This window comes from Molossus molossus, unplaced genomic scaffold (assembly GCF_014108415.1).
Source record: "Molossus molossus isolate mMolMol1 unplaced genomic scaffold, mMolMol1.p scaffold_m16_p_11, whole genome shotgun sequence".
In the NCBI taxonomy this organism is placed as follows: domain Eukaryota; kingdom Metazoa; phylum Chordata; class Mammalia; order Chiroptera; family Molossidae; genus Molossus; species Molossus molossus.
The window spans coordinates 99,408,717-99,423,864 of NW_023425346.1; the positions used below are offsets into that span (position 1 = coordinate 99,408,717).

The 15,148-nt window shown below is 45.8% G+C and overlaps 1 protein-coding gene across 1 annotated transcript in view; it reads right to left on the bottom strand.

Annotated features, from left to right (window-relative positions):
* Window positions 1–15,148, bottom strand: part of DNER (delta/notch like EGF repeat containing) — a 270,425-nt gene that overhangs the window by 92,815 nt on the left and 162,462 nt on the right. The window contains exon 6 of the mRNA XM_036254307.1: window positions 5,681–5,834. Within this exon, the coding sequence (XP_036110200.1) occupies window positions 5,681–5,834 (154 nt within the window). The remainder of the gene's footprint in view (window positions 1–5,680; window positions 5,835–15,148) is intronic.

The following is a 15,148-nucleotide window of genomic DNA, read 5'->3' on the forward strand; positions in this document are numbered from 1 at the left end:
ACTTCCCCTGCAGAGAGGCCTTACCTAATCACCCTAGCTATAATCCTACTCCCGTTTCTCTTCATCTCTTCACCCTGTTCTGTTTGTGTTCACAGCACTTAGCACTACCTGGCCCTTTCCCTTGACGACAAACACACACACACATGTTGTATACACATATGCAAACATGCACCTACACACACACCAAAGACCACCCAGGTGCACACTGTTGATTCATCTCCCTCATTAAAACATGACGTCCATGTACACAGGGACTTTCCTATTTCCTAGCTGTATGCTTAGCACCTAGAAAGTGCCTGCCACATCATAGATATTCAGTAAATAACTGGTTCATGAATGAATGATACTTGCAACAATCCCCTATTTTAAAGTTGAGGAAACCCAAGGGAAAAGAGGTTGGCGGGTCGCACGAGATCACTTGACCAGTAAGCAGTAGAAACTGGATGGAAAGTCCAGGTGGACATGTCACACATTTTCTTTTGTCCCCACCCCAAATGGTGGTGAGCACAGTGCTGGCCACACATCGCAGCCCATCAGAGGTGCCCGCACCCTCTGCTCTCTTCATCACTGACGGAAGACTCACTAACCTTAATATGTTGGTAGAACATACTCTGACCCATAGACGGACAGGAGGGAGGTGGCCAGAATTCCCGCTTCTCCGAGAGCTTTGTGACCTCAGTCAAGTCCTTCAGCCTCATGGAGTCGCTGTTGCTTCGCACACTCCGCATACAGAGGCTGGTCCCTGAAACCCTGGCCGAACCCACTTTCGAAAGCGCACTCAGGGCCTGCTAAGGGCTCACTTCGTGAGCGAGGGGGCTGGTGGGCGCCCTCACAGCGGAGCTGCTCAGGATTTGGGTCCAGGAGGAGGCGACAGTGTCCAACTCAACTCAAAGACACCGGAGGCCACCTGAGCATGTTTAAAGGCGTGAAGCTGGACGGGACACTCATGGTTCCATTGGCCTCAGAAATAAGAGGTTTGGAAAATAGGCTGAAATCTCCGGTTAGCTGAACAGCGAGGTGCCCTGGAGCTGACAGGCGCCGTCCCGGCGCTAATGACATTGTGGCGGAGGCGGCTCTGAACGCGCATCACGGCTGTTCTTCTCCAGAAAAGAAATAGCTCCTTTGAGGAAAAATCATACTCTTGACATTTGAAGGTTTTTATGAAAATGAAGCCTGATCTAAAAAGCGAACTTTCAACTTAATCATTCATTGTGTGTGTGCATTGTGGGCTTGGCAATGACAGGGAGCAATACAATTTGATGTCGCCACCCTCAGGACGGCCACAATCTGGCATAGGCGGCACAAAACGCATGAGCCATGGTGAGGAGCCGGGGAGAGAGGGCAGAGGGAGGACAGGCAAGGGAATCGAGCCTCTACAGTATGATTGGTATGGAATTTCATCTCATTGTAGTCATTCATTCATTCACTCACTCATTCACTCACTCATTCATTCAGCAGATCTGCACTGGGTACCTTCTATGTACCAGGCTAGGTACTGGAGACACGTCCACAGAACAGCCCGCAAGCTTACGTTCCCGGTGATACTCATAACCAGCCCCGGCGAGGGTGGTTGTGATCTCCTTGCAGAGGGGAAGACGCAGGCCCAGAGAGGTTGTAGAGGTTGCCCAAGGAGCCCAGCGAGAAAATGGTAGGGATTGAAGCAGGATTTGGACCACTAGCTCCGGGGGTGGTGGTCAAGTGGTCCTGACTCTAGGGCAGATGCACGGGGTCCCCTGCCTCTGGCACGTAGGGCACATGACACCCCAGGCAACACACAGGGAGGGCCTCCAGGAAGCTTGCTCTTGTAGTGATGGGCAACACCCACACTTCGGGTCTAATCGTGTGGGATTTACGATTGCCGTCTGGGCATTCTGACGCTGGAGCCTGTGCTCTTAAACAACATGCTCTCGTTTAAAAATAATAATCTATTTTTTTAATTTAAAAAAATAATAATTTAAACAAAATGAAATATAAAATAAATTAAACAAAAGGGACCTTTCTGCTTCTGTTCCTCACGTTAACATCGCTACTCCATTGTCTTCAGAGCGGTCTGCAGCTGCTGTTCATTCATTCGCCCATCCTGCCCAGATCCTATGCACTCGGTCCCTGCCACCCAGTGTCCCTGGGGAACGCTGACCGGCAGTGACTATCTCCAAGCATGGTGCTGCCCTTCAGGGTGTGTGAGAACCCAAGCTGTCCTCCCTCGCTGCGGCCCTGCATGTAGTCTTTCAGAGAGACCTCACGGCACACGGAGCCCTCATCAGACCCACGCAAACAGGAAGCTGCCACTGGCTTGGACAACCCCTGTTGACAAAGCCAATCACTGCCTCTTAGGTCCTCCCGCAGTGCTGAGACTATCGGCAATCCCCGCCTTTTTGCAAGAATTTTTTTTAAAAAATCAATCACATCTGCTAAAAACTTCCTCCTCAAAACAGAAATTTTACCCACCATATTCTACTATTCATGCTGTATTGCATGCACATTAACATGACATTAATCAATGTTTTGCTATTTTAAAAACTATCTCCTGCTATCCAAGAATCATATTAAAAATGAAAAAATGTAACAGTTTGTTACTTAACCAGCTCAACATCCAATCCACCGTATTCATTCACAGATTGCCCACGACTCAGCTTCTATCTGGACGGCACTTGATGTAGGAATTAAAGCAAAATATCAAAATATTAGCAAATTTGGAGCTGAAGCTTCTTGGCTGAAAATACTATTTTCACCTACCAAGAAATGTTCTCCTCTCAAGAGAAATGAGCATTAAGTCAAGACTACCTCTCCGTGAAAAGGCTTTCTTGGGGATTTTTTGTGCTTTGGTTTGAATTCATTCATTCATCAAACAAGGTAATTTCTCATGATCAACTTGCAACAATCAGAGCACAGCAGGATACATTTTCAAAAGGAAAACACGCTTCCCACCGCGTGTGAGTCCTTCTGTATATACCTGGAGCTTCGGAGATCAATTAGTCGATGTTAATTAGCCTGTAAACAGTTAATTCTTCCATGAAGGAAAGGTAGTTTTCCTGTGGAAAGCAAGTTTTTCAAGGACATTCAGAACTAAATTTAGTATGAAACTTCTCATTTCCAAAACGAATCCCTTTTCTTGGATAAAACTGCCTAATATTTCTTCTTTTAAGAAGAGACCTTTTTAAGATCAGGAAGGTGAGAGACACGGGCTTGAATCACGTGTTGTAGCAGGGAGTACTCCGCACAGTGTGGCGCACATGCAGCGGGTATGGCGAGATGGCCGAGAACATGCGTTTGGAGGCAAGCAGGACACCTGGGTTCAGGTACCAGACCTCACAGTTACCATGTGTGCTCAGCATGGTGCAGACCAGGAGATGCTCGCCTCCTCCCAGGCAGATCCTCTAGGGACTAACTGACCAAATTCTGGCTAATGACATGTGTCAGAAGTGATGTAAGACACCTCCAGGCACTGCTCTCGGAACATCACATGAGACCCTCCAGATCCCTGAGTGACCACCTGGAGAGCAATTGCCTTCATCGGAAACGACACAGCAGAATTAACCTTCTCTTAGAAGCCACTGAGACGTGGAGACTGACTGTTACTGCAGGACAGTGAGCGTGGCCGAGTTACAAAGTTCCCTGTGCCTCAGTTTTCTTATTTATGAAATCAGTGTAATTAAGAACGCCGACCTGCGGCCCAGAGAGACCCAGGTTTGGTTCCCTCTGAGGGCGCGTACCTCGGTTGCAGTTTGTCCCCGGCCTTGGTTGGGTTGTGCAGGAGGCAGCCACTCGATGTGTCCCTTTCACGTCGATGTTTCTCTCTCTCTCTCTCTCTCTCTCTCTCTCTCTCTCTCTCTCTCTCTCTCCCTCTCTCCCTCCCTCCCTCCCACTCTATCTGAACAAAAATGGAAAAACTGCTCTCAGGTGAGGATAAAAAAAAAAAGAATGCTTTTAACCCCTGGCCAGTTTGGCTCAGTGGTTGGAGCATCAGCCCACAGACCAAAGAGTCACAAGTTCAATTCTGGTCGAGGGCACATACCTCGGTTGCACTTTGGTTCCCGGCCCTAGTCGGGGTTGTGCAGGAGGAAATCAATCGATGTGTCTCTCTCACATTGATGTTTCTCTCTCTCCCTCCCACTCTATCTGAAGATAAATGGGAAAATATCCTCGGGTGATGATTTAAAAAAAGCATGGTTTTAAGTTGGAGATTGTTCTAAGAACAAGCTAAGAAGGCACTGAGCACAGCCCTGGGGTGCAGTAAACACTCAGTAACATTAGCTGTGTGTGTGTGTGTGTGTGTGTGTGTGTGTGTGTGTGTACTACAGTGGAAAGCTTATCGAGGGGCAGAGCTAGAAGGGGGAGGAGAGGCTGTTCCTACAGGAAACAGGAACTGACAAAGGAGAAACCAGCTTACAAGAACCGCAGGACAAGTCTGAAGGCGGTGAACGAACAGAGTTCGGGTCCCAGGGTAACCTGTCCCAAATCTCTCCTACCTCTGATTGTTCTAGAGCATGAGGAAGAACTGGGTTGGGGGGGTAGATAAATGGGTTTGGAGGGGACTCTGACCTGGAGATACAAAGTTAGGAGATAAACTACGAACTTGTTAAAAGGAATGGGGTGGCTCCGTGTGTACTGACCTGGAAGAATGTCTATGATCTACAGAAAAATCACATTATAGACGATGTGTATACTATGATCACTTGTTATACATATAGAAACACACACACACAGGTCTGGAAAGAATATACCAAATTATTAACCTACCCCTATGATATGATTAAGTTCGGATGAATAGATAAATAAAGGACTTTCACTTTTTCATTCATAAACTTCTGCATTGTTAGATCTTGTTCCTTACAATGAACATCTAATCCCCCAAATCCCACTCTATCCCATCCCTCTCTCCACCCCCGACCCCCACCTCATCCTGAATCCTCACCCAGTGGCAGGAGTTGGCAACTGAATGAGATGGAAAAGGCAAAGATGATGTCAGTTTTGAAGGATGATGTCACATTGTTTGATATAAAAAGGGGGTCATTTAGTGCCTGATTTTAAGCTGCATCAAAACAGCTGTTTCAAGATGATTGGCAGAGAAAGAAGTCTGCGGGCTCACCATCCGCTGCGGTCTTCTAAGGGTCGCTCATTGTGCTGCGAGGATTTGAAAGTCTCACCTAATATCTATGAGTCCCCCGTGCTCATCAAGGAATATTAAAGCCTTGCCTCATTGTGGGGAAAGTATATCAAGAACTTGGGCTCATGAACATACACGAACAACAGGAAATTAACGGAAACAGAAAGATTGGGTGGCTTTATATAACAACCTGGGTTATATTTCTCCTGGATTTTTCTAGTTATTTAGCATAATCACCGAGCCCAGCGCCAGCCCGCACTCAGTACCTATTTTGTAGAATTGTTTTGAAAACTTCCAGGCCTCTCTTTGATCCAGAACATCATTATCCCAGAACAAAAAGGTGGCACACTAAAAAGGAAATGTCAAAAAGCCAGCCAAGGCACAGGGTGCCCGTCCCCATGGGAACTTCCTTCTTCTACTCCCTGATTGTATAAAGCACAGACTGGTGGCATCAAATGGACCCGTGAAGTCCCCTTGTCCCACCCCGAGCAAAGTATCGCTCAGCCACGGCTCACTACGAAGGGTGCAATCTACGGGGTGATGGACGGCGCTGGCGAGCTCCGGAAAGCGTACCCGCAAGGCAGACGCAGGTGAAGTTGCTCCCATCTTGCTTCTCCTGGGCATCCACACAGCTGGCATTGTTCTGGCAGGGTGCCTTCTGGCAGGCGTCGAATTCTTCGCAGAAAGAACCCACATACTGATCATCACAGTCACAGGAAAACGTCGCCTAAAACACAAAGGTACAGTGTATGTTACTCGAGTCCTCTAAAAGGTATGCTTTGGCTGGGAAACTCAAAATTCAAAAGCGCCCCTTCTTTGTACAATGAGACCAACACTGAGTATTTCCAATCATATCATTTAGACTGTGATCTGATTAGAATCAGAGCTCTCTAAGAAATGGTATGTGTTTCTTTATAGCTGAATGTCAAACGTTTATTTTTATGATTCTTTACTCATTTATTTCGGCCATTTTCAATCTTCCTAAAATAGAAATGGAAAGAATAACTTTATTTTAAGCAAAGGAAAAAAGTTCTATTGACCTGAACAGCGATTTTGCTACAGCAGATATATTGTGCCAGTCATCAAACTAGATGTCGCTCCCACCAACTGAAATCCTGCGGCATAGACAGCACTTGGGACTGAAGCATCGTTAACGGTCCTGCTCGGACCACCCTTCGGAGCACTGAACTTACCGAACCAGCCTGTAAGCTGGCCTCGATCTATAGCCAGGCAGGTGACCCGAGAGCAAGGGAAAATAAAAGGACTGGAACTCAAGTCACCTGTTTTCTTTTAGGTTTATGATATTAATATTCTCTTATTAAAAGACTGTAACTCAGACCCAGAGGACAGAATTCGGAAGGTTCATTTCCGAAACAGTTGTCAAGTCCAAATAACACAGAGGCTTCCTTCTCTCTCCTTCCCACCTTCAGGTGGTGACACGTCTACAAGAAATGCAACTCTCGCTCCACAGTCTCACGCAGCAAAGCAGACGGTTACTGAGGATTTTCAGGAAGAGGGGAAGAAAGGAAGCACAGGAGAGTTGCATAAGCAAATCTTCCTGCTGACGGAAACTGAAACAAAGCAGACAAGGCACCTTTCCCAGCTCTCCCCAAGCCCCACAGGTCTGCCGGCAGGTATTCACACCTGTGTTCTTCAAAGCCCCGCCCACTGCCTCTCCTCCCTCCCTCTCCAGATTCTCAGCCTCCAGCCCTGACCTTAGAGACTCCGCCCTCTTCTCCAGGGGTTGCTAACCCAGGATCCCCACCCAGTGCCTCCCCACCCAAGCCCCACAGAGCTCCGCCTTTCCTCCTAAAGAGAAAGCAGCCTTGTCCATTCTTGATTTCCTCTCGCCTCCGATCAAGCTCCATACTTCTTGTCCATTTCTTGATCCATCTGTTGCTGCATGTTTAGATTTCTTCGTGGCTCTTGTGAATGAGACAGTTTCCTCGTCCCTTTCTTGTAATACCCACCACCCTGGATGGTGATTATTAATGGCATGGGAAATGCTAGCGTTGCATTACCAATCATCACCCTGAGCTCTCGTTACAGGTCAGAGAGATTTTAATTGACTTACTTGCATTTTCTAGATAACTGCCCCCCCCCCCAAGGTGCATACCAGTTGCAAATAAGGACCACGCTGCGTTCCCTTCTCCAGTCCTCGTGGTTACATTGGCGGCTCTTTGAGAATAATTCTGATTTCAAAGGGAGATTTGCAGAATTTACCACTAAGGAGAATGCTGGAATAATTACTGGATTGTATCAAATGCCATTTTAGCTTATATAAAACAGATCATTTTGAGATCATTTTGTAAGTTACAAATTATCCTTTCTAAATATCTTAAACCTATACATATGTGAGTTGAATGTCTCAATTTTCACGTGCTGACTCAAACATACAGTCCTGGGAGGGCCACCCACAGAGGTCGTTAGCAAGATCGGATCTCCATGCAGTCATGCTCCGAAGGCCTTCCACCTAACTGGCTCTGTCCCCAAAGGCTCCTTTTCCAAGAAACACTGTCCCCTGCGTGGTGAGGTCACATTTTACACCGTAAGAGGATGGCCCCCGCCACCGTGACTACACCAGGAGTGCATGTTCTCCTGACCTGAGCCACCGACCAACAGGACCCCCAGTCAAAAATTTGCCCGAAACTGCCAGATTTTATAGAGGTGTGTCTCTTTTGTTAACTGAATGCGTTTGGGTGATGGGAGTATGCCAGATCCTTACTCTGCATAGTCAAGTCTTCTGTAGTTGAAGAACATATTCTCCAATTATACTTTAGAAACCTGAAGAGCTGGGGGGAAAGCTAAATGTCTGCCTTTGGTTCCTGTCCTCTCTCACACCTCTCGGTGGCCAGTGGAGACACCCTCTGCTTCCAACAATAGTTGGCTTCCTGCCTGATTTCCCATGACACTGTGAGTGTTTTCCTCTTGTGTGTGTTTGTATAGACTGTGTCGTTGAAAGCTGGGAGAAGCTACATCAAGGGCTGTTAGAAAGGGAGCCTTTTAAATAGGAAACTGCTTTTCTAGAACTGTCTTCCAAGGAAAATCTGTCCTCGCAAAAAACGCGCAACAGAGGAGAGCTTTGCTATTTGCAAGGAATGTGTCCGGAGATTTGTGACCACCTCTGAAATGTAAACACTGGCACACCCAACGCGTGCAATTCCAAAGCGGGCCTCAGCATCATAATAAATTACTATGGGTCGTTATTTTTGGCAGCTGACCTCTAAAATTTACTTGGTTCGTATCCAGATGTCCCATATTGCAGATAAATTTCTTTGGTTATTTGGGGGATACAGTTTCCATATAATTTATCTGGTGAGCTTCATGGAAACTATGTTGCTTATGAAAGTAAATTATTAAAAGCCACAAATCAAATATCTTCTATTTCGTTTTGACTGAATTTAAAGGTAAAACAAAAGCCATATATTTTGTTTTATGTTGTTTTAAGGAGGAACCTCAAAAAATAACTTTAAGAAACTGTTGAAACAATTGCTTTTGACCAAGTAAACATTGAATTAATTCTTAAATTTTGAATTGAATGAGGCAGAAGATGAAAAAAATGTTTACATGCCCATGACCATAAAACTTTAGTTAAATCTTTGTGTATTCAGTATCGTCACTCATAAAGATAGATTTCTTCCTAAGTCTATTTCCTCACAATAAGGAACTTTCCTATAAATATTAAAAGGTTTCTTTTAATAGTTTTGAGGCTGCTGACTTGCAAGAGGCCATGAATATTTATTAGGAAACTATGTTTTTAGTATATCTGTCGTGGAAAACTGTTTGATCATTGAAAGTTGTAAACTGTAGGCCATCCTGGAGATATTTAACCCACTGATTATGATGACATCACTAATTAAGGTCTAATTAACTTGACCAGCATAAGAGACAAAACAAATTTACTTAAAATTAGTAGCTTAGCCCTGGCCGGTTTGGCTCAGCAGTTAGAGCGTCGACCTGTGAATCAGAGAGTCCCGGGTTCAGTTCCCGCTAAGGGCACGTACCTCGGTTGCGGTTTGTCCCCGGCCCCGGTTAGGGTAGTGTGGGTGGCAACCAGTCGATGCGTCTTTCTCAAATGGATGCTTCTCTCTCTCTCTTCTTCCCTCTCTCCCTCCTGTTCTATCTGAAGATAAATGCAAAAAATGTCCTCAGTTGAGGATAAAAAAAAAAATTAGTAGCCTAGCTAAATTACAGAACGATACTTCCTTGCAAAATTATTGTATATTTATATGTAAAAGTCTATCTCAAGTACAATGAAAAGTGACTCTCAGAGATGATCTTGAAAACCCAATGCAGAATCTCAATTTTCCTCAAGAGCTTGAAGTCAAACATTCCTTTTGTACGTTAATGAGACATTTTCAGGTTGGGCTAAAAAGCTTCCTTTGTAAGGTTCTAGGTTAAAAAAGTGTCGTCGTCCCTGCATTCATAAGTTCACCCACTCAACAAAGTGAGCACTTACTATGCGCCAGGCCCTGCTGTAGGAGCTGGAACACAAAGTCGACAAGAGTCTCCCATGCAGATTCTCTTCAGCGGCGCGGACTGACCATAAACAAAATGAACGAGTAAATACGGTAATGAGTTAGGTGACAGGTGCTGTTGGGAAAGTAAAGCAGGGGGAGGGAGAAGTGCTGGGGGTTATGGGTGCTGAGAAGGTGGTCATGGGGGGAAGACTTGACGGAGGTGACGGGTTCACCACGGAGGACTTCCAGGGAAGATATTCTAGGTAAAGGGATGGTCAGTGACAAGACATCCCGAGGGAGCCTCATCCAGCCCAAAAAGGCCAGAAGGCCAGTGTGGCTGCAGTAGAGCAAATGGCAGGGACATGGGGGAAGAGGGTAACTGGGTGGGGCTCAGATCCCACAGGCCAGTGCTTCTCAACAGGGGTCCATCTCTCCCTCCAGGAGACATTTGGTGATACCTGAAAATAATTTTGGTTGTCACAACTGGGGCATCTAGTGAATAGAGATGAGGACGCTGCTAAATATCCAACAATGCACACAAAGGACAGGCCACAGAGCAAGGGATGTTCTAGCAGAAAGGTCAATAGTGCTCAGGTTGAAGACCCTGCAAGGGTTCTGGCTCAGTATAAAACTTTGGAAACCATGGTTCTGTTATAACTCAGTGCCATTGACCTAAACTCCCAGAGGCCTTCACGACAACCAAAGGGGTTGTCAGTTTACTCATTTACTAAAGAACATTCTTCACTAACTAATCCCTAAGTAATCGCTAACCCTGGGGTAATAACTAACCCTTGAGTAATCCTGGGGTCGGCGCCAGGGATAATCTATTGAAAACATCTTGACCTTTGAGATGTCTGGGAAACTGAGTAACAGGTAATTAATTAACTGCTAAATTCCGCTTCTGTAACATGCTCACTTACACGTAGCACCCCCCTTACAAAATCCTATAAAAAGGAGCCATTTTAGCTCTCCGAGGCCACAGTTACTCCTGTGTGGGACATACTGCAGGTGCCTGCGGACTTAGCTCAATAAACTCCTTTTGTTAAACCCCATCTCGGCGTCTGAGTTTGGTCGATCTCCTGGGTTACAACAGTTCATGTGCCCCAAAAGACCCAAAATTGTATCGTACATAGTGATGTTGCTTTACATTACATTACCTTGTTTCATTACCATAATTGGTTATATTCTGATAACACCCTAACGCTGACTGCAAGTAACCCCACGACCACCTTAAAGCAGAAGGTCATGGCCATTTATTCAGGCAAACTTTCTGTCTTCAATTTTCATATGACATTAGCACCACCATCCGAGATGATCTTCAGTATTACAGCATAACTCGCTCTTACCAGATAATTTAACGAAGCTGGATGCCCAAATTTTACTCTTTAATCCCACTCACTCAACTAAGAGTTCTTGCACCCCATCATATGCCACCCGATACTGGGAGTATTAGAGAGGTGGGGAAGGACAGAAGGAAACAGTCCCTGTTCTCCTGGAGCTCATATTCTAGCTTACATCCCAGACTGACAACAAACAAATGCACAGGACACTGTTACACAGTGGTAGGTGCTACGAAGAAACAATTGATACAAGTGGATACAGTGACGGAGGGATGCAAGTTGACTTTCATCTCCATTCAAGTCTACTTGGAAGGACCAACAATTTTGAAGAATTGTGCCTACATAGAGCTCAACCTTTCCTCCACATTGTCAAGGTTTTTCTTTACACTGAAATTAAACCCAACCATCAGAAATCCTGGACCACGGTCTCTTGCTCCTTCTTGCTTCCTCTTTCACTGAGTCGAGAGTGAACCTGTTTACACTAAGTTGCTATTTCACTTACACGGTCAACTAAACATTGAAGGGTCCTAACAGAAACATCCCTACTAAGCCTACTGTTGCATTTTCTATGAGAACATTGTTCAGAAAACTATATCCCTACCTTTTTTGTGCCCCATTGATAAAGCTCTATCCAAAGCTCATTTCATTGCCAGTAAAAATGTTGCTAGTCATGACAATTGATGCTTTGTCCTCATGGACAGTGCAGGGCAGGTGACTGCTCTTTGTTTTTCTGTTTGATTTGGCTGCAGTGAGCTTGGAGTCTACTTGAAGTTCAACTTTAACAGCTACCTAGGGCTCTGGGACCTCCATCCCCTTTCCAACTTGGATACCACTTTCTAATCTGTATCTTCTCTGACTCTGACTTTGGTTCTGTGCTTTTATATTTCAATGCTATAAAGTACACAGCCAAATATACAAATAAGTAATCTAAACTCCGTCTCATGGCCCACAGCGCCCTTGACAATCTGGCCCCAACTTACTTTTGCTGTCTCATTCTCTGTAATTCTCACCTCTTGGTAAAGCCTAATTATTTTGAACAAAGCATCCCGATGAGATACATTTTCTGAGGAGCTTTATTTCTGTCTTTAAGGATCAGAATTTATTTTGCTTTGTCCCCTAAACAAAGCATACAGAGAATACAGTTATCTCTTTTTGCTATCCCAGAGATATCCATATCTACATAAAGTCCCAGCTGACCAGACACTGGATCTCAGTGTTTATAGTAAACAGTGAGATCCAGTTATCTCATTAATTATCTCATTAATCTTCACCATGCCTCTCAGGTGTGCACTGTCAGCTCTGTTTGGGGAGTTAAACGCAGATTTGACAGAGAGGTCAGATAAAGCGTTGAAGGCGTCCCAGCAGGCAAGTCTAAGGTCAAGGTTCAAACCCATAGCCTCTGATTCTAAACCCTTTCCCCCATGCAGCTGCGTCCCGTCCTGTCATTGCCATGGTCTCTGCACACAATAAATGTGTGTGGGGGCACCCTTCACCCTGACTCTAAACCTACCCCCACAACTGTGCTATTTTAGGTCCCGCTCCAAATATGTCATTTTTCTACCTCCCCCCTTACTGTCTGGCTGCCTTCCTTGCTAGCATCATTGACTCCCCTTTGAGTTCACCGATTCTAATTTCCTTTAGCCTTGAGAATAATAACAAAATTATTCAAATAACGTGGCAAGATGAAGTAAAAATATCCTTGCCAAGGGTTGAAAGCCTAATCACTCCCGCACGGACTCTGCGCCAGAATCGGAGGGCCTTCCCTTGCGGGACTTTCGTGACTCGTGCATCACAGATGTTTACGTGTTTGTCAACCAGGCCAACTGCATGGCAGGATGCTCACAGAAGATGCTGGAGAGCCTCTTCCCCAACTCCCTTTGCATCTCTGAGGACCTTGTGTTTTGTTAAGACAGCATCATGGCCTCTTATACATCCCACAACCACACATTCATTTCAAAGGGGATAGTCAACAAGGGTTAGGAGGGCAATCCCAAGCAAAAAGGTGACTGAAGAGCCCCGAAACCTCTCGAAATCGGGAAAACATTTATTTAAACCACTCCTGGCTAATGGACACTCCGGGCCAATATCAATTTCCATCATGGGCCAGCCTGGTTCCAAACAACAACATCTGGGCTATTCATAATTAAATGTCTGAACATCTGCAAGGTCAAAACTCTGGCTAATGAGTTGATAATTGTTGAAACTAAGTGATGCAGGCATGGTGGTTTGCCAAATTACTCAAATGACATGGTGGCCTGCCAAATTAATTTTATATATGTTTAAAATTTTTCTATTAAAAAAAATGTGTTGCTTTTATTTTAAGAGTCTGGCTAAGTCCCACGAAAGGAAAGATCAAACTCGGAAACATCAGAGCCACATGTCAGCGTGCGGTACCCAGAATCGGCTATTGCATTTCCCACGGGGACACTGCAGAGAACCAGCATGCACGTCACCCAGTGCCCGTATGTGAAGTCCCACTCCAGGAATGTATTTCACATCCAAGCGCCAGGAAAAGCGCTGCGTGTCCTGAGGGCCACAAGCATGCTCCTGTGGACCACATGAATCACAGCGCTGAGCACATTTCCCTCTGACGTCCGAGTCCCCTTGAAGAGAAGCCATTGCTACGCCGAGGGAAGGCTTGGCTGCCTCTCAGCTTCCCCAGCACGCCGGGGTCACAGGCAGGGCACAGCCAGCCCAGACCCTGGCTGGGACAGCAAGTCCTCCTACAGAGCCGATGGGTAAAAAGGCAGGAGACCTCTCCGAACTAGCTCTCCACGCACGGCAGGGTGAAGAAGCAGAGTCTGTGTCCCTACGTTGGAAAGCTCTGGAATCTTTTTGCTCCTGGTTAATGGATGAGCTCCAGATGCAACTGTCCAGGAAGAAAGTGTCCCAAGTAAGGGCTTTCTGGGACCCCTGACGGAGAGCTTATATTGCTCTACGCGGGCTTGGGGAAAGGAAGGCGGTGAGGCACAAACGACTCATGGAACAATGCAGCGTCAGTCGCAATGTCGCCCCTACACCGGTGGAGGTGGGGCCACAGATGCTCATCCCAGCATCGTTTGATTACACACAGATGAACTCTAACTCCAGGACCAGATCAGCCCCGCGTGCTCTTTCAGTCTTTCTCTAAACCCAGGTTTAGTATTTCAAGAAACAGAAAGAATCAGATGCAAAATTTAAGACATTATATGACAAATCTATTTGTGATGTGTGAGCGTTTACAAGTGCCTGGCCCTGAGCCCGGGCCACACGGGCACACCTGGACTCCAGGCACGGGGACGAATTGTCGCCTCCGCTGTGACACGGTAAGCTATCTCAAAGGAAACCGGCTATGAGCTAGTTTTTCAAATTCTTGTCTTTTAGCTGGGACTTCTATTCATGCCCCATGTAATTCGAACAACATACTTTCACTGCTTATGGCTCATAATCTTATTTCCCCACTAGACGGAAATACTATGGCTCTTCCATTTGGGTTCATTAATTGTAAATGCAGCAGCTTATTTTTAAAAATAAGCTCAGAGCCCTGGCCAGTTTTGCTCAGCGGTTAGAGCACCGGCCTGTGGTCCAGAGAGACCCAGGTTCAGTTCCCACTAAGGGCATGTTTGCAGTTTGTCCCCGGCCCTGGTTGGTTGTGCGGGTGGCAGCCACTCGATGTGTCCCTTTCACGTCGATGTTTCTCTCTCTCTCTCTCTCTCTCTCTCTTCCTCTCCCTCCCACTCTATCTGAACAAAAAAATGGAAAAATGTCCTCGATTGAGGATAAAAATAAATAAATAAATAAGCTCAGAAACATGCAGATCATCTAAACACTAAATTTGAGACTTGACATTCATGACTTCGTAGGATTCATTTCTCTGGCTCAAATGTGAAATTCTCAACACTAGAAACAGTGATGACCGAGAGTCCGGCTCTTGACTTCCAGAGGACATTGATGCTCACTTCATTATTCGGGAGCAAAAAGTGAATATCTTTCAGGAAACTTGGTAAAAGCCTTCCTTCCTAAAGTTGGAGGTATGCATGGGCCCATGGAGACGTTCAAACGCCACTGCAACCACATTCTGCCGACGCACATGTTCCCAGCACTCTGAGCGTGGCCACATGGGTCCAAGATCTCCACGCCATCAGCCTCCGTGTCCAAGTCACAAGCATGAGGGTCCTTGTCTGCTGAAACATTCCAAACCACTCGCAAAAGTCAAGTCTGACTTTGAAGAAAATGAAAGTCACTGAAAATTCATCTTTTAT